Below are 26,414 nucleotides of genomic sequence, written 5' to 3'. Positions count from 1 at the left end.
CTTGAGCTTCTCTGGATGTGTGGTGAAAATGGTAACATCTCTGTCTTCATGTTCCTCTAACACACTTTGATAAATCATTTATTATCCCTTTATAAACTATTTATGTAAGTGTGCGTAACAGACTAGTTACATTTCGTGTTTCCTTTGAAATGTTTTTAATCATTATTGTGAAATTCTAGCCCAGCTGTAGTTAATGGCAAAATATTTCCTGCCTTCTGTAAGGCCAGGAAAGTAGTTTTCAGTGCTACAACAAAGCGAAAGCCAGCTAAGTTATTTAAAGAGTAATTATTTTTACAGAGGCAAAAAAAGGCTTCCATGGATGTTTCTTTTGGTACTTAGTATTGCTTTTCATAATTTTTAACAACAAATGCTCTATAAAATTAAACTGGCAAAATCATACAGTTCCCCTCAGATCCCAACACTAAGATAACCTCTGAAGTTCGGGTCTCACCACTGAGAGAGAAGTCCACGCTGGATGCTCCAAAAATGATGCTCTCTTTGGAATAAATTGCTACTTCTCTGTCTGCACGAAGGTCATATAAACGACACTGGGATTAAAACAAAACCAACACACATGCCTTAGGGAATGCTGGAGTCATTGGCTACTACATTTAATTGATAAAATGGATGTGGGAAGGACTGCAGCCTAAGAGGCAGCATGGGAAGTGACTGCTTGGCTTCTTTCCTTCTATTTCTGCCTGCTGTAACTGGGACTCCTCCCCTGGAGTCCAACAGGGATCTCAGCTGCACAAGGCTTTTTGTATAAATTGAATGAAAAACTTGATTTTCCAAACCACTATCTAAGCCTGTCCTGCTATAAAGAGATGAGTGGTGGGTTTTGGAGCGTGGCTACCCACTGAAAGTCCCCCAACCCTCTTGCTTCCCCACTGTGTTTTCTGACATATTAAGGCATCCTGGAGCTGTGGGGTGCATGGGGAGACAGTCTCTAAAGGCAAGAGTTTAGCCACAACTGAAGCCTGGGAGACAGGGGATTAAATCTCCAGTAATCTTTGAGAACATGGACTGCATGGCTCAGGGAAGCTGATATGGAAGTCCTTGCTCTGAGTAAGAGAGGATAGCAAACAGCCCCTGCCCTTCTGTGAGGCCTCTCTGTCTGAAAACCAGTGTGAAAAATAATCCATGTGAAATAATAAATTTTTATACAGATCTTTGGTTCTCATTCCTCATGGAAAATCCCCAATCACCTCTACAACCTGAGCTTCCTGTTTTTATCATTTGCCAGCATACTCAGGCTTGTTTAACATGGAAATAATGTAAAGACAGCCCAGATTTCATTGCCAGACAGAAAGGCAGCCTGTTAGCCCTGAAATCAAAACACACTTTTGAAACTATTTGAACTGAAAACCTTCCTGAGTAAGTTAAGTTTAAGCAAACACTGGCCAGATGGGCTTGCTAAGTATTAAGACTTTACTAATGAAAAATGACTATTATCCAAGCCTGCACATAAAGAAGGGGCTGCTTCATTTGCAGGGCAGTGGAAAGCTGCCAGGTATGTGTAGTCCAGGTATTTCCCTGCTCCACACTGAGGAATAATTAATTCCATCAGAGTGTCCTTATAGAAAGTCAGGGTCACCGGAGGAGACAGCACTGTCATGTGAGCAGACTTTTATGGTTCCTCTCCAGATAGTCAGGATTATCTGTTCCTCGAAATTCCTAAGTATACAAATCAGGTCAAGGATACCAGCCAGCATTACCTGTCTGTAATGCTGAAAACACCAGGCTCTGCATTTAACGAATTAAGTAGATGGAAACTGCCAAAACCTCTGTCAAAAGCACAGAGATGGAATTTTCCATTCCCCTGCTTGAGTTGAAAGTGTCAGGAATAGTTAAGAGATAAAAACCCCATCAAATAAATTAATAAGCACAGGGGCCCAGAGCCTGTGGTACTGGGCATAAAAAGAGAGTGCTCTGCATTGGAATTTAATGATGGACAATTTCCCCATCTCACTCCCTCAGCATCTCAAGTACTGCATACAAATGTGCTGAGAGGCACTGGGCTCACCACAGAGCTAGAGGTATTAATTTATAATTACAGCTTTTAAGACCTAAAAGCAGAATACACTGTCTCCAGAAGAGCTTTGGAAGGTCTCCACATCCAGTGAAGATACAGAGAATGTTTCTACTGAGTTAGTACTGGAGCAAGACTCAAAATATGCTCTGAGAGCAGACTTTTCAGTCTGAATAAACAGGAGACACAAAGTGCCAGGTGCCTCCCAAATGTCTGCTCTGGAGTTACACTTCACTGCCACCTCAGTCCCTGCAGAGCTGTGGTAGAGGCAGAGCCTGGTCCCCCATGGGGGCTCACCAGCTGCAGGGAGAGCCACCAGCCATGCACATCACTTAGGGGCATGAAGGCACCAGGAGGTAAGTGCCACGATGTCATCACCAACATCACCCATCAGCACATTCTGTGCCACTCCTAGCATCTTGCTCACAGATAAGGAAGATCCAGTGGGAGCTATTGTATCATCCAGCATGACCTGGATGCAGTGACTCATGGCAGTGAAGAGTGTTGGCAGTGAGTCAGGATGACAGGGAGGAGATGTACATGCCCAAGGCCACCCTGGGGCTGCACCCTCAGGATCCAGGTGACTGCAGAGGTCAGTGGACCTGCTCTGCTCAGCCTGCTCTGCTTGCTGGGATGTGCACACTCCTGTTGTCTCCCTGCATGCTCTTGTACTGTGCTGTTCCATCTGACATAAGCTGCAGAATTTCATCTGGTTCCTCCCAGCCAGTATACGAGGCCTAATGTCTTCCAGTAAGACAACTAATTTAGATCATGAAACTTCAAAACATAGAAAATCTGAAATGAATACTTGGATAGCACCCTCTTGTAGAAAAGTTTGCAGAGATGACCTACAAAGTGTTACTAGATTTCCCCTATCACCTTATATAGAGTATTTAATATATATTATGCTATAGCATTGTTATTCCAGTCAGAGGTCCAGTTTAGTTACTTAAAAGTCCTCTGTGGATGGTCTTTTATGAAGACTTGAATTGGGAAGTAAGGGAACTTCCCTAAATTAGGTTGCTGAATTAACATACCGTGGCATCGTCTGAACCAGAGGCAAAAGCATCTCCACTTGGGTAATATCTGTGCATGAGTAAAAAAAGACCAGAACACATTACATTACTTGGATGAGGTCAGACTTCAGAAATAGACTCAGCACATTGCTCAACATTGCAAATGTGTCCCCTTCCAGAAATACACTGACCTGACACTGTTGATATCTGAATCGTGGGTTTCAAATGACTGGACGCACTGACCGGATCGCATGTCCCAAATCATGGCTTTCTTGTCACATCCCTAATAAGACACAAAAATGCACTACAGTTGCTCAAATGGTGACATTCATCCCTCACGTGCCTGACACACACCACGAAGCTCAGCTACATTCAAAGGCTCTGAACACCACAGCTCTCAGGGCATTTAACCAGTGGAGCAGCCCCAGAACCAGCTGTACAGGTGCCCCCAAGCCTGGCACGCCTGTGGTTAGGAGCAGAGTACTCCAGGAAGGACAGACCCCCGTGGGGCAGCCAAGCAGCAGGGCACAGTGCTGCTGTGAAGCTCAGGGGGATGCAGCAGACCTGGGGGGGCTGGCGTGGGCAGCCCCACATTGAGACACCCCCCCCCACCCTGCTTTGCTGCTGCCCTACCTGTGCTTGCAGTTCCACCGTGCCACCGAGCCGCATAACTGACTCACTTCCCCACCACTTACCATGCCCAATATAAAAAATTAATACCCAGCATTTAAAGTTTTATATCTAATTATTTTCATACGCTGTAGCAGAAAATGAAATAACGGCACCTGGAGGAGCTGTTGCCCAGCCCCCTGCCAGCATTAACCCCTGCTGGGGCTCTGCACCCACCTGCTCGATGGTGCCCTTTAGGGGAGGAAAGCACCACAACACCATTTCAGCTCCTTGCAGAGCTTTAATCTGCCCTTTCAAGCTGTGCTTGGAAAAGCTGGTTTAACACTCAGTGCTTGCTGTGAGGTGCTCAGCACCTGGATGCTCTGGGCAAAGGGGCTCGACCCACAGAACCTGCACACGACCCATTGAGTCTTCAATGTCCTTGAGGCAAGAACCACCACAGGGCTACGCTCTGAGCTGTGAGGTCTCACTGCTATCACAGTTTAGGTGACAGGAATAAGAACACAGTCGTTTCTTTGAAGAGTGACTCGAGATTTTAATAAATATGACTCTGCTGAGAGGAAGGCAGTAGGCAGGAGGCTGCAGAGTGCAGGCCAGGAGGCTGCTGCTACTGCTCAGCTAGCACATCCTGCCCAGCAGACTGTGCCATACATTCATTTTTAAGCAAATAGGATTGCTAATAAAATTAAACAGTCTATTCACAGTTCACATATTTCTCTTTTTTTTTAATTATGTCATTAAAATGAAATGACAGTTATTTTACTAATGATGTCATTATCTAAAAGATGCAATGTTCCTTTGTACCAACTTGTGGTTTCTGTGCAGAGGAAACCAAACAGAACAGAGAACATTTTGGACTCAGCATTTTTTCCTCTGAGTCCCACCGCAGCCCAAGCCCAGCCCTTCATATCACTTCCATGTGCACTGTTATAACTGACCTCTCTGGGAGTTTGGGGGAAAGACCCATCTGACAAGAGGGTACTTTGCCTCCCAAGGTTTTGAAGGAGGAACCAGCAACAACCTGTGGAAAGATGGGGTCCCTGAATGCTATCCAACTCACCCTGAGGGGCAGCACTCAGAGGGCACTGAGCACAACAGCCAAGGATGGAGCCAGGAAGGCTGGGATTTCCAGTTCAGTAGTTAAATGTAACAGGGTACACACTGATGTACCCCTTATTCCAGCTCAGGGCTACACACGCACAATATACAGGGTTTCTCTCTATGCTACCATACCTTTTGGTTACACTATTTTGGCCATAACTGCATTGACACAATGTAAGACAGATTATCTCTGAAGTGGTATTTTGCATGTGATGAATTAAGAGTCCCTGTAAGCACGGACATGCCCAAGCTGCTCCATCAACACGAGTATGACATATTCTCTTAGCAGTACCATAGCTGCTTGTGATTCTTTGCCCTATAATAAGCTGAGCTGTTCCCATAAAGAATGAATCTATCCTTTCTGGGAAGCAAGCTCAGTGACAGGAGAGCACAAGAGAAGCAATGCACTCAGATGGAATTAGCTTTCAGTCACGCTTCAGAGCAGCTGTGCTAGCACCAAGCAGACTGGGTCAGTGTGCTGGGCTCTGCTCCTGATGGGCCATCCAAACATGATTAAAGAGCTATAACCAAAGAGGTACAGTTTTATCCACAAGTAGGGATGGGACCATGACTGGTTGTCACCTTCTGGCACAAGGGTCATTTCCATCAGCAAGCACAGGGCCAACCCCAGGCCAGCTCTAGTGGGGCTCAGAAATCAGGTACCTTCAACAAAGTTGAAGGCAGCAACCTCCAGTAAGAGAGGTCATCTCTCTGCTCGTGACAGCTCTCCCCTGCACACTCAATTTTGTATGTGGGAAAGAACAGGACCACCTCTAAAAGCAGCTGAGCTCCATCCCACTCACCTTTATGCCTCAGCTGCCTAGGAACAATCACCCCACAGCAGCAGGACAAGATTTGGAAGATGTCCTGGGTACTTTCCCAGCCCAGTCCTGCACCCCAGCAAGGTTTATGTGTCCCTCTGGGCCAGGGACAGGGAGTGGGCAATGTTTGACTGATGAAGGGGTCTTTGAATGCCTCTGGCACCGCTGGAAGGCACAGAGGATTCAGCAACAGCTGAAGATGTGGCCACACCTCATCTCCCTGCTTCAACTTGTACAAGGGTTTAGCCAACGTTCAAGCCACCCCTTGGCTTTAGGGGAGTGGTTGAAGGACATGGTGGCAGGCAGGTTATTTGCAGCCCCACTTTGATGCCCCAAGCAGCTGCCTGGCACACCCCACATGGCTCCAGGTAGCCAGGCACAAGGAGCCAAATGTGGGAACTTGTCTGCTGTGCTGGGCTCCTGTCCACAGGGGTTCTCACCTCTGCTGCAGTACAAGCTCGGTGCTCTGTGAGCCTTTCCCTTCCTGGGAGAGGGGTTGTTATGAACTCAGGCCGGATTGCTTTTGGTGTGGGGTGGAATTTGCTAAGTAAGCAGAACTGCAGTCAGACTGGCTGGGTGGGTTTGACCCCAGTCAGAGGTTTAATTTGCTCCAGCTTGGAAAATGTGTTTGCAATGAGTGGACTGCACTGGGGCTTCCAACACATACTCCAGCACTCTCTCAGTAAGATTACAGGTCTCCTGCTTTGCTGCCTTTTCCCATTCACATTCCTTCATTTTGTGTTATGATAGAAAGCTCCTGCTTACCCCAGAGACAAATGTATTTCCCGTTTCAGAAGGAGCCAGATCCAGGCAGAGGACATCAGCTCCATGACCATGGAAACTCTGTAGAAGCTGCCCACTCTCAACATCCCAGAGAGCACACGTTCCATCTCCACTTGCTGTCAGGATCTATAGGATGTGGCAAGAAGAGTCACAATACAAAAATCAGCAGACGATATTCAAGTTCACAAAGAAACAACTGACATCCTATACATATACCAAGGACAACTTTGATTTAATGAAATGTTATGCAGTAAATCAAAGCCATAAAAACAATGTGACTCTAAGCACAGTTCGTGATTTTTATTTTTAAGGAAAGGGATTAGAGTAGAAAGAAGAGCTGTTTTGGCACAGCCATACCTACACAGTGTTTCAATAACAGTCAGTTTTGTGCAGTGGGGTTTGCACAACAGACGGGAGTAAGGACCTGCTGGCATTTCTATATTCTCCAAAAAGGAGGTAGAACCAGACTGCTATTCCTGTTCATCCCTGTATTTAATCCTGACCATATTTAGGCTGATGGAATTCAACCCGGATCAAGAGAAGAAAGGTTGGAGTTAAGTATACCTGTTTAACTCTATAAATTTTGTTTCTGCTTGAAATAGCCAGGGTAAACCCAATTAATTGGGCTTAAGACATAGATTTTCTGAAAGGGAAGTAAGCCTGTCTAGACAGTTGTTTGACAAGTCCATCACCTCCCACTTGTCCAAAACCATTTGTGTGTGAAAGAGCTTGAACACACACTGACCGAACGTAGCTCACAGCTCCCCTCATCTGCTACAGTGCTTTTAGAGAGCACATGTGATCAGCCCCTGTTATTGTGGCCAGATCCTGATGATGCTCAATTGTTCAAAACTTCCCCTTGGCACCCGAGGCTGTTATGCAATCACAAATTCTGTAGGTTGAAAGGGTCCCTGTGCACCAGAGTGGAAGGAGGCAAGGGTGACCTTAGAAGGGCTCTGGGCCTTGTAGGCAGGTTTTAATCATGGTCAGCCAGGAGACTCAAGAGATCCCAGTGGGTAGTTAGAAGTTAAAAAGAAAAGACTCTCCAAAAAGAAAATGATCACAGAGTCATGAAACCATTCACAGAGTTGCAAAAGGTTAAACACTAAACATGTTTGACAGATGCTCCAAAAACTCCTCCCATAAACAGAGGTCTGCAAAGCTGCGGAACAGACTGTTCTGAACCCTGCAGTGGAGAGGCACTAATACTCTGAGATGATAATAGCAGACAGAAGTTTTGACTTGTCATTCTGGCCAGCTTTTGAGTCTAGATCAATGAACTTCTCTGTTCTGAGGAATATTTGTACTTGGCTGAGGAATGAAGACTTTCAGCTCTGAGGATTTACGCTTGTAAAAGCATGCAGGAAAGACTTGAGGGGACTCAGAGTAGCTAAAGGTGGAAGGGGTCTGCTGGCAACTCAGAGCTCCAGCTAATGCTGAAAGACAAATGTTATGGGTTCAGCTTCCAGGTACTTCTACTGAAAACTAAAGCAAGCCAAACAAACTCCAAAAATCCATAACAAGATGGGGCAGTCTTCTGGCTTGTGGCACAAGAGCCTCCAGCAGTGCTGGATGGGGATACTCGCCTGGTAGCACTTGTGCAGGGCAGGGGACAGCAGGGACACAGGTGGCAAGGGCAGAGGGGCCACCCTCACCTCTGCCATCACCATGGGGCTCATCCTGCTCCTCAGCCCTGCCTCGTTGGGAGGATGGCTGCCTGCCCTATGCAAAACACTTGAGATCCCAATTAAGAGCTGCTATGAATATCCAGGGAGCACTGCCACATGGGGAGCATTATCACACCACAGGGATGCAGATACTGAATTTAGGAGGTGAGGCTCCCCAGCTGTCCGCCCAGGGAGGCAGGGGAGGTTCTCTCTGGAAAGACTGACTTGGGGCACTGAAAATGAGGTCTGTGGGTCGCACAGCCCATTTTGCCTTTTCACAGGACCCCTGCTTTCAGCACCCACAAAGCCTGAGAGTAGCTTTACTCAATGAAGAACCACTCAAATCTCCTCTCTTTCCACTGCACTGCCAGATGACCATGGTCACACAACTCCTTAACTCCTGCCCTGTCTCTAAGACCTCTGGTTTAACTCTACACATTTTGTCTCTGCTGAGAAAGCTCCTGCAGAGTGTCCCTGTTTTACTCTGCAGCCTTGGAGTTACTGAGTAATTTTAATTCTGCAGCAGTTATGTAAAAAGAAAAAGATAAGAATTCTGGAATCTAGAAGCCCCTACATAACAGCGTCCTAACAGAAGCCTGGCCAACCCACTTGCTTCCATTTGTTTCAATATTAACATGCAGTGCTAGAAAGCCTACCAATAACATAAATTTCTTTTTAAAGCCTTCACAAAAATCTCTGACTCACTGAATGAAAGGCACTAACTCCACTGTGGAATTATTTAACAGAAGTAATACATTACCTCCAATATCAGTGCAGCTTGCTGTATTTAATATAGGGATAAAAGACCCAACTTTTCTTCCCTCTTTTATTATGAAAAACAAGTAACTATTTGTCTTTTCATCGGATTTAATCATGATACATATAGGTATGGAGAGGAAAGGAGAATACTCATTTTCTGTCTCATCAGAAACATTCCACTTAAATCAGACTGCTCCAATTACACAGAGCTCCTGCACAGTAAGGTTAGGGCTAAGCAAGCCTGAGCACCAGGTACCTCCACTACTTGTTTCCATGGCAATGGGTTTAAATTAGCACCTAGGAACCACAGGAACCACAGAATGACAAACAACAGCATACTCTTAGGCATCTCATGTCCCAAAATAGAAGCAATAAGAACTGGTGTTCCTCTCAGAAGAGCTCCAAATTTCTGGAAGAAGGGGACAAGCTATTCACTTTCCAGCAGCTCTGCTGACACAGAGAGCAATAACTCCTTTCTGCTGCTTATTCTGCTGCAGAGCTGCACTGAACAGAGCTTCCATTAAATTAAAAAACCAGAGAGGACAAAAGGATTATCCTGGCTCCTTTCATCATCTTTTGTGTTCCTGGAGAAAGAGATCTTTGAGATATTCACTACAGAGGAAGGCTGGCCTGTTTTCAGAAGGTCTGCATTTAGTTCCTGGTTTTGCCATTGTCTCCCAGTGCAGCCCTCTGTGCTCCAGCCCCCAGCTGCAAGATGGGGAGAGCATTGCTCCTTTCCCTGGAGGGAACACAGCACTGCATGTGCAGACAACATGCCTGGCCCTGGGGGGCCACCCCCAAGCTCAAGTATCTCATTTAGTACAAACAAAAAAATACCCACAATGAAAGCAAAAGCAAAGTTGGCTGGATGTCCAGGACAAAGCAGGAAAACAACGCAGTCTCCAATGGCTGGCATAGCACATACTCAACCTCGTTCTGTCCTAGCTGGGTTTTTAATTATTATTTTGAGCTCTTATCAAAAAAGCACTAACCAGCACTGAGCCAGTGTGCTAAGCACACACAGGACACAGTGAGCTCCTCTGCAGCAGGGACAGGACTTTGCAGGGCACATGACAGCCTGGCCATGGGGCTGTGACAAGGGTTTCCTTACAGCAGCTTTTGCAGCACCTTCCTCACCCTAAGCAGGGGATTTCCAGCAGCCTCTAAATGGGGCAGGACATGGCCCTGAGAGTCCCAGGTGCAGGGAAGGCAGGATGGATGAGCAGCAGGTAAGGAATGCATTTACCTGCATGTCTGAGTTAGTGAAGCTGCAGGCAGACAGGTAGTTTGTGTGCATTGCAACCGATTTCTTCTTTGCAGCCATATTTTCATTTTTGTCAAATGTCAGAGGGTACACAGAGCACTTGTTGTCCAGGCCTCTAAAGAGAGTAATTATAGCAATAACAGAGAGAGGAGAACTGGTTAAAACTGCAGCAACAAAAGGAGAGGGCTGATAAGAAGGAAACCACCTGTCAGTGCTGCGCTGCCAAACCTCACAAGTGCCGACTTCCCGGTATTGTGCTGCCTGGGATCTCCCTGTGCAGGGAAGCCCCAGCTGCCTCCCCAGCCTGCCTGCTTTACACAACCCCAACAGCTGCACCTCAGTATGTTTTCACCCTCATCAAGTTTATAAATGGCACCGAATCAATCTCACAAAAGTATAAACTGGGAGGTGACACAGCAGCAACCTCAGGGTTTATGTTTCACATCCCAGCCTAACTGCTGCTTGTCTGTTGACATCCATCATGGCAAGGATCAGTATTTAAGCATCATTATTTATCTACCTTTAGAAATTTGACCTAACTCCTATGGAAGAGGTGGTGGGGTGAAGATAGGGCTTTTCAAAGAGTTTGGAAAAAAAAGCAATAGAAGCACTGACCTGTGTAGCTGGTGTGTCCCTCATGGACATTTGCATCAGTTAGGCTGTGTTTCCCCAGCCAGATTTGGGGTTCTTTTCTTAAGAACAAGTCTGACCCTTTTCTAAAGCCAGGGTAGATCAGCCCTGCCCAGGTCCCTGAGACCCCAGCACAACATCAGGTACTGGTTCTGTGCCTTATATCATGTGCCTAGTACTTAACTGATAGCGTAACAGAAGTACAGAAATAGGTAGTGCAATTCATATATGCCCTCCCCATCTCTCTTACAAGTGTGAGGACAGTTTTCTCACCATTCTTTAAGTCTCAGAAACATACTATTTTCCTTCTCCTCTCTCCACACACATTTATGGAGTCTGCCTGTTTGTCTGAGTCTGCTGCTTTCTAGATTTGCAAGCTGCACAATAAAGTCTCCCTTTGTTCCTTTCTCTCGCCCCAAGCTTGATTTGTCTGTCTGATCCACCCAGTCCCTTTTTAAAAGATGTTCTGCCAACATCTCATCTCTTTGTTTCTCCCCTGCATAAACTCAATTTTTTCATAACTGAGCCCTCACAAAACTAGAAGATTATCAACAATGAGACTACTTCTGCCCACCCCATCTTGGCAAGATCTATTAATGTGTTGGTAATCATTAATAACAAACCTTCTCTATGTTGTAGAAGAAAGAGCACAAAGTAAGAACAGGGTTAAAACCACTCTCCTTTAGAAGATATATCCAACACACACAACCAAACTGGAACACACAACCAAAGGGAGGCTGTATGCATGCAGAATTCCTAACCCATGATTTAAATGCTGAAAAAGGATTATTTTCCATGCTTACACAACAAATGTTATTGCACTGAAGTCAGTGGAGATAATGTGTATGAGCCATTATGGGAACAGAATCAGAGGCACTGAATGTAGTCCTTCCACCCACAACCAAGGCACACAAACTGCTAGCTAAGGCACTGGACACCACCACAAATCAAGCTCCTTTGTGTAAGCAGCTGTGGGAACTGGGAACTTACCCACAAGCAATGGCACATCCAGAGGGAGCATACGCACACGCCATCACCCAGGTACAGGGCATCGTCACTGCATGTTCCTGAAACACAGCATCTCTTTAAACCAGGGAGTCACTGCTTCTCTGATCAGTGCAAGGAAAACAGTGTAGAGTGGTAAGTTCAGTACTTCTGAGCACACCCTTAGGTGAGTGAAAGGTACAAATGCTTCTACCAGCCATAACTCACACATTAGGCTGGGACAAGAGCGGAGCCAGCAGCGTGGCATGAGGATGGTTGGTCCCTCCCTGACACTTTGCACCTTATTCATGAGCCCCAAACTGATCACAGAGCATGTTTTATTTGGATGATTCACTTCTCCACTGCTGCATGTGTACAAATGAGTTCCAGACAAGCTGGTTTTTTCCCAGCTATATAGAGCAGGGTGCTGCCAGGCAGCCCTGGCAGGTCTTGGGGCAACAGCAGCATCATGTCACAGTGCACACCGTGGCTGAAGGATCCTGGGTGATTACACATGGCAGCTGGTACAGGGGTTACCCAGAGGGAGACTGTGTTGCTGGCTGGGCTTTGCCTGCAGCTGGGAGCCACCCTGTGAGCAGAAGCTGGACCAGAGCCTCCTGCTGGAGAGCACAACAAACCCCAGTTCCCTGACAGGGACTTTGCCCAGACACAGGTCAAGGGAGGTGGTTTGCCTTGGGCTCTTCAGTTTGAGCTGCTGGTGGAAGTTTGCATGTTATCACATCATCCTGTGACACCTGTGAGCCCTTCAGCCCTCCATCTTATCCCATCATTGTTCTCCCTGTATGCAGAAATCTGACTTTTGCTGAAGTTTCACTTACCTTGTTGGTGGTGAAGGAATCCCACACGATCACCTTCCCATCCTAAATGAAAACACACGAACAAAGAGAGAAATTGAGGCCATCCAGTAATTTGCCTGTCAGCTTACTTCCCAGACTTGGGAAAACTCTGCTGCTCATTTCCATCCCCCAGTCTTTATATTCTTAATTTTTTGTCTCCACTTTAACAGCAGCACAATGGTCACAGCACTAAGGAGACACTCATCAGTAGCATGTTGGCTTTGACCAGATGAAAAGCACATCTCCTCCTCACTGAGGTACTGATGTTGGCTTAAAAAGACCAATTAATTTCTTTTCCCTTCCCTTTTAGCAGGTTCTCTCATCAGAGAACTCCTCGCCCTCACAGCACAGGCCATGGACAGGACCATGTCCTCAGGACAGTGCCTCTGATGAGCCCTTGCTTGCCTCCTTCCAGCCACAGTGTGTTTCTCCCAGCCTGCAATCACCACCTGCAGAGCTGTGCTGTCTGTCAGTGCCTCAGAACAGGGCCTCACAAATACAAGAGGTGACCTGGCTTACAAATCACTTACTGAGCTGGCAGCACTCACAGGGGCTATTTATGGGCATTGCACTGTTTATTCATCTTCCTTTTCCTGGTTTTCCCTTTACTTCTCACTACACTTACTTAACCTTAAATTATCCATTGATTTAAATAGCCATGGTAAGAACACTCCTCAGAGAGCAACACATTCTCTTTGTGTATGCCAGCTACACTCATGCCAGCTACTTTACTTTATACTCCTAATACTGTTATCCTCCTTCTACCATAAGAGTTCATGCTGAGCACCAACCATTGCAGTACCTGAATTCACTCTTAAAATAGAGTAAAAAAAAAAAAAATAAAAAAATGCATTACAACTTACCTGTTCAGCTTTCCAATCTACACACTGGCAGCTGAACCACTTTTAAAAATGTGACATTAATTATTTAAAATTATTCTCTTTGCTGAGATCACCATGAATGGTAAAAAACTCACAGTTACTGGAGGTGGCTCTCAATGCAGATTGCCTATTTTTATCCCTCAAGTGAGATCTCTGACAGATTTCATATAGGTCAGTGAACAGCTGTGAGATGCAGCAAACTTGCTCCCTGCCATACTGAGATCAGGACAAACCAGAGGATCTAGAAAGTAATTATCTCATTAGCTCTTCCTGCTCATGAGGCTGGTCTGGAGCAGGTGTTAGGACTGGTTCTAAAAATGCCCAAGTAAATGCAGTAATTTTGGCAGGATGTTTGAGGCTTCCAAGTTTTACCAGTCACACAGATTGCAGAAGAACTTTCTGCACACAGAAATCCCTAGAAGAATCAATGTTTTTCCCCTTTTCCTGATTATTTTTTTCTAAACATATAAGCTGAAATCTTTAAAAAATATTTTATCTGTAAAGAACTAGGCAATAAAAGTGGCCTCATCTGAGTTTTCTCTCTTACTTCAGTAGGGAAAATGGGGAAAATCTGCATATGATTGCACAAGAAGTATTTAGGTTATTAGCTACAACAGGTGTAGCAATGGTCAAAAGTTTGGGTTTGTGCTCTCTAAACAAATACATTGCCAACAAACTGCTTTAAGGACATCTTGAGAATACACACAGGTATCATCTGCAAAGAGTGATACACAGCACAGCCAAAAAATTTATAAAGTGCCCAACAGTAGCTTTAAGAAATGTCTGCCCCACAGCCTACCTGGGAAGAGCTCACAACTCTTCTCTTGTCTTTGCACCAGTCCATACAGAGAACTTTATTTCCATGGCCCTTCAGGGTTCTCCTGGTCTTCATCACAAACTGGCCCAGTGCCTCCACACGCTCTGCCACCTGATGAACTGTGAACAGGGGATGGTTAGAGAGCCCTGCATCAAGTTTTGGCAAACCTCATTATTGGTGAGTAACATCACGTGGAGGAATTAATCCATGAAGTCTGAGTCTACGGTGCAAGCCAACAAACCCCGCTTCGGTGCTGGCGGGTGGAAAAACCAAGGTGGGTGGTATATGGACATATTCATCAGATAAAGATACAGATTAATTCATTTAGGGCTTGAATTCCAGGGCTGTAGCAGCTGAAGCTCTAGCAGACCATCACACCCAAGTATAACTGCAAAATAGATTATCCTCTTGCCCCCTCTTCCTGGGAAGTCATCAGGCTGAGGCTTGACAGTGCACAGAGATCCTGCAGCCTAACACATGCCTCAAGGTACTTAGCAGAAGTGAAGATGACTACTAGGAGTTGGATGAAAAATCATACAAAAGAAGGGATAAGAGTCAAATCTGCAAAGTTTCAGTGATAAAACTCCTGTGCATGTGAGACTCAGCCACGGGCAGCTCTCAGCACCACAGTGAGTCTGACACAGGTACTGGCCACGGGAGCTGGGGACTTCCCTGCTGTGCCATCTCCTCTGGTGGCCCAGGGAACACTGAGAGTCAGGACACAGCTCCCACTGAGCAGAGAGAGCTGGCAGAGAGTGTGCTGCCCAGCTTCTCAGCAGTGTCTATGGACATCAAGAACTGCATGGGTGGGTCAGCTTTTCTTCTGTGGGAAAAAGAAACAGAGAGGGCAGGACAGAAGCTTTCATGAGTAGCATTTTCTGCTGGAGAAGTCAGCTAGCTCTTTTCTGCCTCCTGTAATAGCTGTACTTTCAGTGGATGTTCTTAAAAACTCAACAAATTTATATTTCCAATTGTGCAAACTTATTTTGACATCAAATTCATTCCACTGCAGCTGACACAACTAAATTTTTTTCTCAAGTAATCCTGGTGCCTCTTGCTGGAGTCATCTGCATATGTCTGGGAGAAAATATTATCTGAAATATTATCTATTTGCTGTGCTGCAGCATTTGTCATCCAGCGAGGAGCTGAGTGGGACCATGATGTATCTTGGCAGCCCATGGCAGCTCTGACACATTTCACACAGAGCATCAGGGAGAGTGGGAGTTGCTTCAATTCTCAAAGCAGAGTAGAGGTCCTGGGGCAGGAGACCTGGCACTAGAATTAAAAATTACTCTGTCTAGAGAAGAGCTAAAAGAATGTGGCTCTTCACTGTGTTGTGTTTGCCTGCAAAGAAACCTAAGATGACCCAGCTGCTAGATCATCATTGCTAAGGGGGCAATGTCTGGCTCAATCTTTCTGAAATAAATGCAGATGCCTTAATGAGTTGGTGGAGGGAATCTGAAGCTTTTCAACACCATGCTGGAGGCTGAGCTCCACATCCCACCTGGTGGGTGATTGCTCTGGTGCTACATTGCTGCTTCACCCTTCACCCTTTTTTTTAGAGCTCATGGGCTAGGAAGGGCTGTCACAGAGAAGGAACAGGCATCCTTAACTTTGAGCTCATCCCCTGGCACAGGGTCAGGGGAGCAATTTCTGCCTAAGGCAGGAACTGATTTCTGGTGGCTTAGCTTTTGAAGAATTGCCTTTCAACACCACCAGCCCTGCAAGTTGTGCCAGAGTGATGTTCTCACCTGATAGCTCTGCTTGACCAGTCTCACCCAGCCAGGGGACAAGTGCTGACCATTCCTGACTATCTGTCCATACAATTTGTAACAGGAAGTCAGATGCAAGTTTCTCAGAAAATACCATATAAGCCCACTGAAGAAAAGATACCTCTCCTCCTACTTCTGCCCATGGAATCCTGCCAAATGGTGCAATCAAAAGACATGAATACACGTAATAGGAGGTTATTGTGGCAGCTGGAAAGATGCTTTGTGTTCAGAATATATCTGAAAAAACAAAGGTTTCATAGACAATGGGCAAAGTGTTTCCATTATGTCCATGCAGCCCAGACTGTGAGGCATTGTCTGGTTCAGCCTGAGTGATTCTCTGAGGACACTTATCTCCAACCACAGCCATAATAATCCTGCACCAGCCTAGCACAGGTTTTAGAGTCAGATAAGTATTTTGAAGCATTCTCCAAATATTGTTTCAAGATGAAAATTATGCATTCAGGCAAGGAGATCAGCTAAAGCAAAACAGTAGCTTGAGTGGTTTTACAAAGGCAAAAAGGCTATTTTTCTAAAACATAGAGTTTGGCCTGAACAGGATATGAACTTGATGCAGGCAGCATTTGACCTTGTTTGTGCTGGAAGTCAGTTGGTCCTAATGGTCTCTTCTGGCCTCAAAAATTTATGGATTGCATGAACAGAATAAACTGTTTTGTCAACATCTAAAATTTTAAGTGACAGAATTGAATCCTTAAAATTGTGAGACTGCAAATCAAATGCATGATTGGTATTTCCTTTTTCTACCCACATTTCTGAGAGCTGCTGTTTCAAACCAGTTGAACAAATAAGGGCAATCCTAGTTCAGCCAGATGTTTGTTTTGGGAACAATAGAGGAAAAGACATGATCAGAGCAAAAAAAATGCAAACAATATAATTTTAGATTAGGAAATAAAACCACAAACTGGAAGAGAAGCTTTATTCTGAAACTTACAATCCCTACATAATTGTTTTTTTTCTGGAGGCTAATTTAAGTGCAAAAAAGCCCTGATACAGATTCAATAATAAAAAATATCATGAGGGAGCACTGATCTACAGGAGTATAAAACTTCTGTCTTAGAAATCATGTCATGGCTACTCAAACACAGCCTTCCAACTTAATTTTACAGATTTTTTAAGAAATATAAATGTTCTGTCAATGACATGCACAGTTAAGGTACCACTCCAATCATAGGTAAACCTCTTTGTGGGTAAAAATGGATTTAAGCATATCCTTAAGGAATCTGTTAAACAGAGGCCCCACTACTTCTGGTACAGAAAATATATTGGAGGAATGACATTATTTGTGTTAATGGTTCTGTAACAAGGCCATGTCCATTTAGTTAATGATTCCTAGTAATAGGACACTCACAGATGATTGTCTAATTTAGACAAGAAAATGCTCTATTTACTCCAGAAAAAAAATCTTCTAACCCTCCTCTACTTAAGATTTAAGATTGTTTGCTAGGCCCTCAGTCTTACAACATGCTAAGAGCTCAAGCACAGGCTACAGGCTCAGATTCCTTTTCAACATTTCAACAGATGACAAAAAGTTGTAATAACTCACTAATATGTTTAATGAAGTGAGCTCTGTTATTTCAGATAAATACAGTAATTTACATATTTTACTAGAAAAAAGCCCCATGAACTGCAATATAGCATTGTAACTAGAAAAATTAAATAATCAAAATAAAATTATTTTAATACCTCAGGGCAGAGGAATTAACGCCTATTTGAGAAGCTTCCAAAAAATAAGGTTAGCCTGTATTTTCTTGCACAGGGGTGGCGTGGGGGAAAGGAGGGCAGGGCTGAAATCTGTCATTTCTGCTACGTTTAACCATGGATCCTGGCAGTGCAGTGCTAACAGAGCACTGACAGCTCCAGCACTGACTCACCCCGCACTCTGAATCAGCACTGGATCCCTGCAAGCTGTTCCCTTGGGGAAAGGGGAAAAGGACCTGTTCTGGGGAACAATTCTCCTTTGCAAGCCCTTTCACCTTGCGTGAAATCCTGGCCTGGTTAAAGCAAATCGCCACCAGCTCCCACAGGGCTGGCTTTGATCGTTCTTTCTGCCGCTCAGATGGGCATTTGACGGCCGTAAATAAATCTCGGAACCACGGACGGGGATATTCCACGGACTCTCCCCACCCCCGCCACGCAGACCAAAGGCAGCGCAGGAAGCGCAGCCCCGGGGGACGATGCCGGGGGCGATGCGGTCCCGGCGCTCCCGCGGGGGCTGCGCGGCCCACGCTCCCCACGCTCCCTCCTCCCGGCAGCGCGGAGCCGCGCGTTGCCTGCGCGTTTTGGCCGGGGCCCCGCGCAGCTCCGAGCCCATGCCGGGTCCCGGCCCTGCTCCAGGGGCGGCTGTCCGAGCCCCGGACTCGCCTCCGCTCTTCCCCGGGGCCGCCAGCACCTTCTCCCGGTCACAGAGCAGGCCGGACCCGCACCCCGCTCCCCGCCCGCCCCAGCCCCCGGCCCCGCTCACGCTCCACGTCGTGCAGCTTGGCCCGCTCCTCCTCCAGCTTGGCCTTCAGGGTCTCAGCCTCGTTCTTCAGCGATGCCAAGGTCTCGTTTTCCCGCAGCCCCTCGGTTGCCATCTTTGCAAAGGAAGCAGGGAGAGAGGCGAGATGAGAGCGGGAGGGAGGAGGAGTTTGCCTGCCCGGCTCTCAGGGATGCTGCCGAGGCTCCTGCTGCCTCAGCAACGGCGCCGGAGCCGGCCCAGGCTCCCTCCCCTTCGCCGTGCGGGGTGGATGCTCCGCCAGCCCTGCCCGCAGCCAGCACCTGAGCTGGCAAAAACACCCGCGGGAGCCAGCAGCCCATGGCAGGCTCAGCATCCCCGGTGGCCTTCTGGCACACAGCTGCCACCACCATCGCCTCCTCCTGTCCCCAGGGCCTTCACCAGCAGACACTTGCTGTGCATCCCAAGCTGTTTTCACAGGCCCAAAGGTTTCGTTTCCCCAAAAAGTACACACAAAAGAATGTTTCTGCTTTTTACCCAAAGTTGTTTGTACCTGAAGTTGTGCACTCTGGAGGAAGGAGAGAAAAAAGTCATGGACCACTACCAACCACCTTTTAAAATGCCAGACTAGGAAGACAGACCCTGACTAGGTTCAGCAAATCCCAGCTCAGGTCCATCATTCCATTAGAACCCCATGGGTTGGGGTGATTAGGAGACTAGGACACCCAGAAGGTCTCTGTCCCAGCTCTTTTGCCAGCAAGGCAGGTGCAGTGGTGTGAACACAGATAAGCACATTAGGGTCTGTGCCTTTTCCAGCCCTTGAAAGGGACTGGTTTCAGAAACCCCAGAGGGAACAAAGAACTTCCCAGTGTGGTGCTGGTGTGAGCCTTGGGCACAGCTCCACAGCCATGCAAGCCCTGCTTGGGTGCAGAGAGAAAGGTTGGCTGGGCACAGGGAGCAGCTGGAGTTTCCAGAGAAAGCTGTGGCACACACGGCCTTGTGGCTTTTTGTTCCCTGAAAGGGGAGTTCCATGAAAACGTCCTCTTCTTATTACAGTAATTGTCCTTGATCTGCAGGAGTAACTTTGCTCATATTGACTCTCATTGTCCCCTTTGGCTAGAAAACAGACAACCCCAGGGCTATTGTTCAACCTGGAGAAGTGCCAAGACTGGAAAGGGAGATAAGAAAATACATGTTTGCAGCTGCTGTTTGGATTCTGGGCACATCCTGGACACGGTGTAGGTCCTGAAGAAAATAAGAGTCCTTTCCCACACTGGGCTTAGCATCAGTGTCACTGTCCCAGTGGGACGCATGGGTAGAGCTGCTGAGCTCTTTAGTGTCACTCTGGAGGCAGCACTCAGGCCCCATCCTGGCCTTGTGCTCCAGGTCTCTGCAGGGAGGATCTGGAAGAGTCAAAGACAGTGGGTGTGTTTCCAACCTTCTAACTGTCCACAGGAACTGGTGTGATTTAACCCCATGAGCCTGGTGGCCACGTAGGCAACATGAGCTGGAATGAGCCAGTTACATTCAGTATCACAAAAGAGAAAACATAGGGAGTATACTCTATGGAGTTCAGACACTGCTGGGCATGGGGGCACCTCTCAAAGCCCCTCAGAGTAAAGAACACACTGGAAATGCCTTCCAGCACACTAGCAGTGCCAAAGAAATAATAATTTAGTAATTTTAGTGTAATACTGAAATAATTCAAAAAGCATCTTCTAGCAGGAAAAGTGACAGGAAGCTGGAAGCTTCTAGTGTGTGATCTTCATCTGTCTCTGAAAAATTAAACCTATCTATATTAAAATCAATAATATAGCTGTGCCCTGGGAAGAAGCAGGGAAAGATTTTGAAGAAGAAACTTCATTTCTGAAGGATTTAGATCTCTGAAAAAAGCCTTATTTCTAGCACCTGATAACTGTGAAGGCACCCAGAAGTTAAATCCAACAAAACCACAGGACATTTCTTTGCCTTGATAGGAATGCAACAGCTGTAAGGAATTTGGCTTAGGTACACCTGTGTAGCAGGTGGCTGGCACAGTTCTGCCAGTGAAAAACTCAGGCTTCCTTGCTTTACTGCTGTGAACAGTCTGACTGCCGTGGGAGTGAGATTTAAAAGTCTCCAAAGAACAGCACAGAAGGTGAAAGCCTTTGGGAACCACCCTAATCCCAGCACTACAGGGATAAGCAGAGCTGTGAGGTGAAACAGAAGCCTCTACCAAATAGAGCAAAAGAGTACAAAAGAGTGTGAGACTTCACATGTACTTCATTAATTTGAATTTTAAAATAAGATATTTAGTTCATCTGACCAAGCTGCTTAATTATCCCTATAGTTGTTAGCTAACCACGCAAAACCAACAGGTTACAGCAAGGCTATTTGGGAGCTTTAAATAAACTGAACCAAGGTTGGATTAATTTAGAAAATAACATAGTCCTAGTTCAACTGAAAAAGAAAAATGTTACCATTTAGTAAACAATCAAAGCTTTTGGGTTTTCCCTTTTCATAAAATCTATCCATACTGAAGGCAATTTACTTTTAACAATGTATTAGAAATTGCTGAAAAAAATCATAAGTAATAAATAATTAGTTAACACAGTATGGTAGACTTGGCAGTGTGCTGGGTTAATGGTTGGACTTGATGGTCTTAAAGGGCTTTTCCAACCAAAATGATTCTATGATTCTATTAGAATTCACTACACTGAAAGCATGTTTAGCCTGAAATGGCAGGTCAGTCACCAGCAGTGGATGAAATAAAGGTCCTCTTAGTTTTGTCTCTGCTTTCAGATGAGTTTTTTCAGACGAAGTACGAAAACATCCTGCACAGGAGGTATGGTGTACAGAATTTATGGAAAAACATTAACAATCAACTATTCTACTTTGTAATTCTATGATCTGTTTTTTAATCATGCAGTACCAACCAGCACAGCAGAAGATTTGTTGCTGTGGCTTCATACAGACCACCAACATTCCCTAGAAAGCTGGCCACTTCTACACTTGCTGCTCTGGGTCCTCAGCAGCAGTGAACTCCCTTGCCCAAAACAAGGACAACTTTTTTCTTATTCTTCCTGATGGAGCAAAGGCAAGCTGACTCTTGGCTTCATGGATTTTGAGATTATTTTGAGGCAACCCCTCTGAAAACAGTCAGCTTTCTATAGGGTGTTATTCTGTGGAGCTGCTCCTGAAACATTAACCACCAAGAATTATGGCAAAAGCAGTCATTGCTGCAATGAGAAACCTGCCTTCCACACGTGGCAAATGCACCAGACTGTAGTGATGGGGATGGAAGGAAAAAAGTTAGTACCATGCCATTGATGAGGACAGTGGGGAAAATGGAGGGTCTGCCACCATGTCACAAACTGTTGCCTATCTCAAATGTTAGGTCTTTAAAATAAATTCTCACTCTCACTAATTCACCAGCTGATGTCTTTTTAAATTGTAAGCTAATTTACTAATACTTCTGTGGGGAGACTAAACCAGCAAATACTGATTGAGTTTCTATTGATTAGCATCATCTCCAAAGCAGGCAAAATCCCAGGGGAAAAAGATTATTTTGTCTAAAAGGCAAGCAAGTGATGTAGGATGAGCTCAACACTGGGAATCAGCAGTTTTTAATTATGTTATCCCTAAGTGTACATTGGCTTTGGGGAAATCACAAAGCCTGGTTAATGAAAATGTTGTGTGCATCTATGGGACTGAAATTAGGCTTTGCATGTGCAAGTCAGGGAGTTGCAAAAAGATCAGGCAGCTACACACCACATAATGCACATTCATCCACCAAACGTGCACAAGTGTGGCAAGGATATATTGTGAATTTTGATACAAACTGGAGCATACCCACAGCTCTGAAAAAAATCAGCTCAAAAAAAGTAATGGGTACAATTTCCCAGCCCATACGTGTTTTAGACTTAATGCAAAGAGTTTGGTGTTCCAAATATTGGGGTTTAAATCTTTTACAAACAAATGCAAAGTAGTAAGCTAAAGCCAGATCAACCAGAAAGCCCAAGATCCTACTGCAGTGCTAACAGAATGCCTGACAGGCTGCTAAGTACTGACACAATTCTTCCTGAAGTCTCAGCCTGATTCCACCCAGCAGCTGTTCAGCTGGTTGGTAGGATTCTAATCCACAGTGCACGATAAGGAGAAAGTTGCAGGAACTGCAAATAACAAACAGCCCGTTTCCTGCAATTCCAGCAATCATTTGTCAAGTAATGCAAAAATCTAGTAGATAAATAGTTATTTACAAGCTGTTGGCCAAGAAGGACCTGAACAAAGAAGGAATTTCAAAGTCAGGAGAAGTAAATAAACCAGGAAGGGACTGTCTTTTGTCTTGCTGTCATTACATCTAAATTCCCTCCTAAACAATGTAACACATGAGAATGTGCTGTGTCAGCCAGTGAACTGTACACACCATCTAGAGCCACCAAATCAGAGCTCTCATCTACTCTAAAACAATGTTTTGTATAAACACAGCTTGTTAAACCTTTAGGCATTCCTGCAGACATAATTTCATCTGACACTCAAATGCAACAAAATATTGGACCCTACTCAGTCATGGTAGAGACCAGTTTTGGGAAGGAAACAGTAAAGGATGACTTTTCCAACTGATAATACAAAATGTTTCAGTAAGAAAAAATAAAATAGATCCAAGTTGGCATATAATCAGGACAACAAAATTGTTAAGTTTACAAAAGGAGTTTTGGAAATCAGCTCTTTAGTAGCCACAAAGGTTCAAGACCTTAGCTTTGTAGTTCACAGTGACAGGAGACACCCCACGCTGCACAACCTTTTCCCACCTTACTCTCATTGTAGCCACCGTCCAGGTCTCACCCAAGCGCTGCACAAAGCGTATAAGCTGTGAGGAAGTTGTGGCAGCACTTGTGTCTCATTTTTACTGACAGAATGAATGAACTTCAGATCCCCTCATCATTAGTGAATTAATTTTCTGAAGTGGTTTGATTTTCTTTTGTTAACTTCTGTTAACAGTAATGGGAACACTCAAGACTGTTGGAGAAAATACTTGCACACATATGCCATGGAGTTTAGACACTGGCAGAGCTGAGGAATGCCATATCCTACTGTAAAAAGCTCATGGCCAGTTTCCAATCAAGCATCACGAGCAGTATCCTTGAACTCAAGGGCCAACTCTGTTGCAGGCTCATGGAAACACCAGGTGTCTGCAGAGGGGGTTGGCAGTCTATAGGCCTAGCTATGCTTATCTGTTGTTCAGAAAAATTCAACAGGACAGACCATTAACACATCCAACCTCTTATTTGTGCAGTCTTTTCACACTCTGGATGATAAAATCACTAACATACCACTTCCACACATAGTGAGCAGTAGCTCCGTTCTTCTGATTTGATGTAAACAGGTCTCAGGGGCTTCTCTTGGAAGCATTTGTCACATGGACCAAAAACATCTGCTAAGAAGGTCTGGTCCATCCTTGCAGTTCCAGAGAGCTGAAAAAGACAGAGAAGGAAAGAGTGCATTCCAGTTCAGTGCAAAGCTTCCCACCACTGCTCTGCTACCTAATGCAGCTTAGACTCTATATAGACATCTGTAGGCTGGATAATCTCCCTCTGGGACTAATCTCTCAAGCTTGATGAACTGCCCAGCTATGCAAGACAGTCACATGCTCTGCAGATTTTTATGAAGAAAAAATGTTTTTATGAAGAAAAAAAGTGTTTTTATGAAGAAAAATACCAAGAAAATACTTATTGTATTATAAGGTGCACTGATTACATATCATTATAATGTGCACTGCATGCATGGATACACTACATACAGGAAATTATTTACTTTTTCCTTAACTACTGTCTGTAGATAGTCACCAGAAATGTACAACAAAAGCTGGATTTGTGAGAAATTGGAGTTGATCAATACTTACTGTTTTTCCACTGCATTATTAAATAGTGAATATCATGCATTATTTTTAAAGCTGAGAAGATGACCTGGTATTCACTCAGCAGCTACAAAAATATTATGAACAATGTGCTGCTTGAGCAGAAATTAATGCTTCAAGCACACTGAAAGCTGGGTCGTTATGAACCTGCTTTTGTTCTTAAGCCAGAGATCTCTCTGATCAAAGCACTATCATCAACAGAGAATTAAAAAATACTTGAGTCAGAAAAACAAACAAGAATAATACTGTAGTGTCATTGTTCTCTGTACAATTCCTATAGGGAAAATGGGACTTTTCACCACTTCTAAAATGAAAGCTTTTAACATTATTTAGACATGTAGATAAATAATGAGTTTATGGGTAACAATTAGAAGTTATTGCAGGAGAGATTTATATGGAACAAAAGAAATTCAGTGAGTTATGCAGATTTTAGGATTTGTTTGGCTGGACATTATACAAGCCCAAACCAAATTCCATGCACCTGCCTTCATTCTGCTGCTTATTCTTAAGTATTTCAGTGGACTACAAAAAATGAGATTACAAACTCAGAAATCCTGCCCACACTCAAGTAAATAAAATTTCTGGTGTTGTCCCCAGGAGATGCCTGACTTCATCCCCAAGCATTTAGGAAGCAATCTGTCCTGAGAGAAAAGCTGCCATCCTTTCAGGGACTTTCTCTGTGCTCAGCTTTGTAGTGAGTACAGCACCAGGACTCAGTTCCATTTGACTCCTAAAACTGGACATTTACAAGGGAATAACCTGCTATCCCAGGGTTCTTGGAATTAGTGGTTCCCACTGAGGGCTGTGACATAAATCACAGCTTTATATCCTTGGGCGAAATAGACTTTGGGGGGAAAAGTTTCACTTCAGAGGAACTGGAAAATGAAGGTATTACATGGAAAAATGCCAGCTTATTTGAACAAAATATTATTTCTAGATCTACAGACATCAGACAAGGATATATTCAGCTTTGAATAAATACTCTGGGCAGACTTAACCTCTGATAAAATGTGAGAATTTGCTGGGGTAACATACAGGGTGAATCACACCCACTGTCAGTATTTTAATTCAGATGAGATTATGGCATATTCCAAAATTTTTTCTACCAGAGAAGCCAACAAAACTTCTGAATAATTTAAAAGCAGTATTGTATCCAAGATTTTTTGTGATGATTATTGGTTTGTATACTATTTATAAAGATATAAACTATTTAAACCAAAAGGGTCTAAAAAGATTGCAACTTTTTGCACTGTATCCTGAAATTTTAAACTTAGTAGGTTTAAGTTACAGTAGAAATTTAAAAATGGTGTCATTATGAAACACTAAGAAATATGCTACTTACAGAGAAATTCTGTACAATGAATCTTGTTGATAAATATCCAAAATTACCTACCTTTTCAAACAGCAAGAACCTGGGGAGTCTCAAGATGACTAAATAAGCTGTGTCCAACTGCTAATGTAGAAAAGCAACCTTCTTATTAAGTCTACTTAAAGGGTATTTAAAGCTTAGCCTCTCCAGCTGCATCACCTCAGGTTAGTTATGTACTGACAATTATAGTTTAAAGGCTTTATTTTAACTACCCTCTTTCAGAATATAGAATGAAGAACAAACTGTGTTACCTGCCTTTTCCAGATAGAAGCAATTTTTGAATGGTTTCCTAATGCTGAAATTTAAACATAGTGGGGAGGTGAGCTGATGACTGATTTTTCCAGCTATGAAGTTGACATCCTGACAAATAACATTTTCAACATTAAGTCTTTCTCATGTTGTTAATGAAATTTAAAAGTCATACAAATTGATTAGTGTCCATGCTGGGTCTTCCCTGGGTATTTATTTGCTATCTGCCTTTTTAAAACAATAAATTTTAAATCTATAAGGTTAGAAATTGCAGCTTTTTTGTACTCCCTTAAAAAGGCTCAGGGAAAAGTCATTAAAAGGTCTGAAAAATTTTAAAAGTGCTGGAGGTCATATCTAGAATTGACACTCTGCTGAAGTCACTGGAATCATTCCATTAGATGTTGGTACTTGATAGTCAAGAGGATCTGAGACAAAAT

At 44.4% G+C, this 26,414-nt stretch overlaps 1 protein-coding gene across 2 annotated transcripts in view; it reads right to left on the bottom strand.

The window, feature by feature from the left end:
- GNB5 (G protein subunit beta 5) overlaps positions 1 to 25,850 on the bottom strand; it is a 29,441-nt gene extending 3,591 nt beyond the window's left edge. Inside the window, exons 1-11 of one of the 2 annotated variants that reach the window (XM_030457147.1) lie at positions 25,753 to 25,850; positions 23,776 to 23,916; positions 18,491 to 18,602; positions 14,222 to 14,358; positions 12,524 to 12,565; positions 11,691 to 11,767; positions 10,053 to 10,185; positions 6,363 to 6,506; positions 3,237 to 3,328; positions 3,067 to 3,115; positions 452 to 548 (exon numbers count right to left, since the gene is read on the bottom strand). In XM_030457147.1, the coding sequence (XP_030313007.1) occupies positions 452 to 548; positions 3,067 to 3,115; positions 3,237 to 3,328; positions 6,363 to 6,506; positions 10,053 to 10,185; positions 11,691 to 11,767; positions 12,524 to 12,565; positions 14,222 to 14,358; positions 18,491 to 18,602; positions 23,776 to 23,898 (1,006 nt within the window). In that variant the 5' untranslated portion in view covers positions 23,899 to 23,916; positions 25,753 to 25,850. Of the gene's footprint in view, positions 1 to 451; positions 549 to 3,066; positions 3,116 to 3,236; positions 3,329 to 6,362; positions 6,507 to 10,052; positions 10,186 to 11,690; positions 11,768 to 12,523; positions 12,566 to 14,221; positions 14,359 to 18,490; positions 18,603 to 19,016; positions 19,640 to 23,775; positions 23,917 to 25,752 lie in introns of those variants that run through there. The other variant, XM_030457148.1, reaches the window with a different exon arrangement.
- Positions 25,851 to 26,414: the final 564 nt, after the last annotated feature.

Source organism: Calypte anna, chromosome 10 (genome assembly GCF_003957555.1).
Source record: "Calypte anna isolate BGI_N300 chromosome 10, bCalAnn1_v1.p, whole genome shotgun sequence".
NCBI classification, from domain to species: Eukaryota; Metazoa; Chordata; class Aves; order Apodiformes; family Trochilidae; genus Calypte; species Calypte anna.
This window is presented reverse-complemented; position numbering and strand designations above follow the sequence as displayed.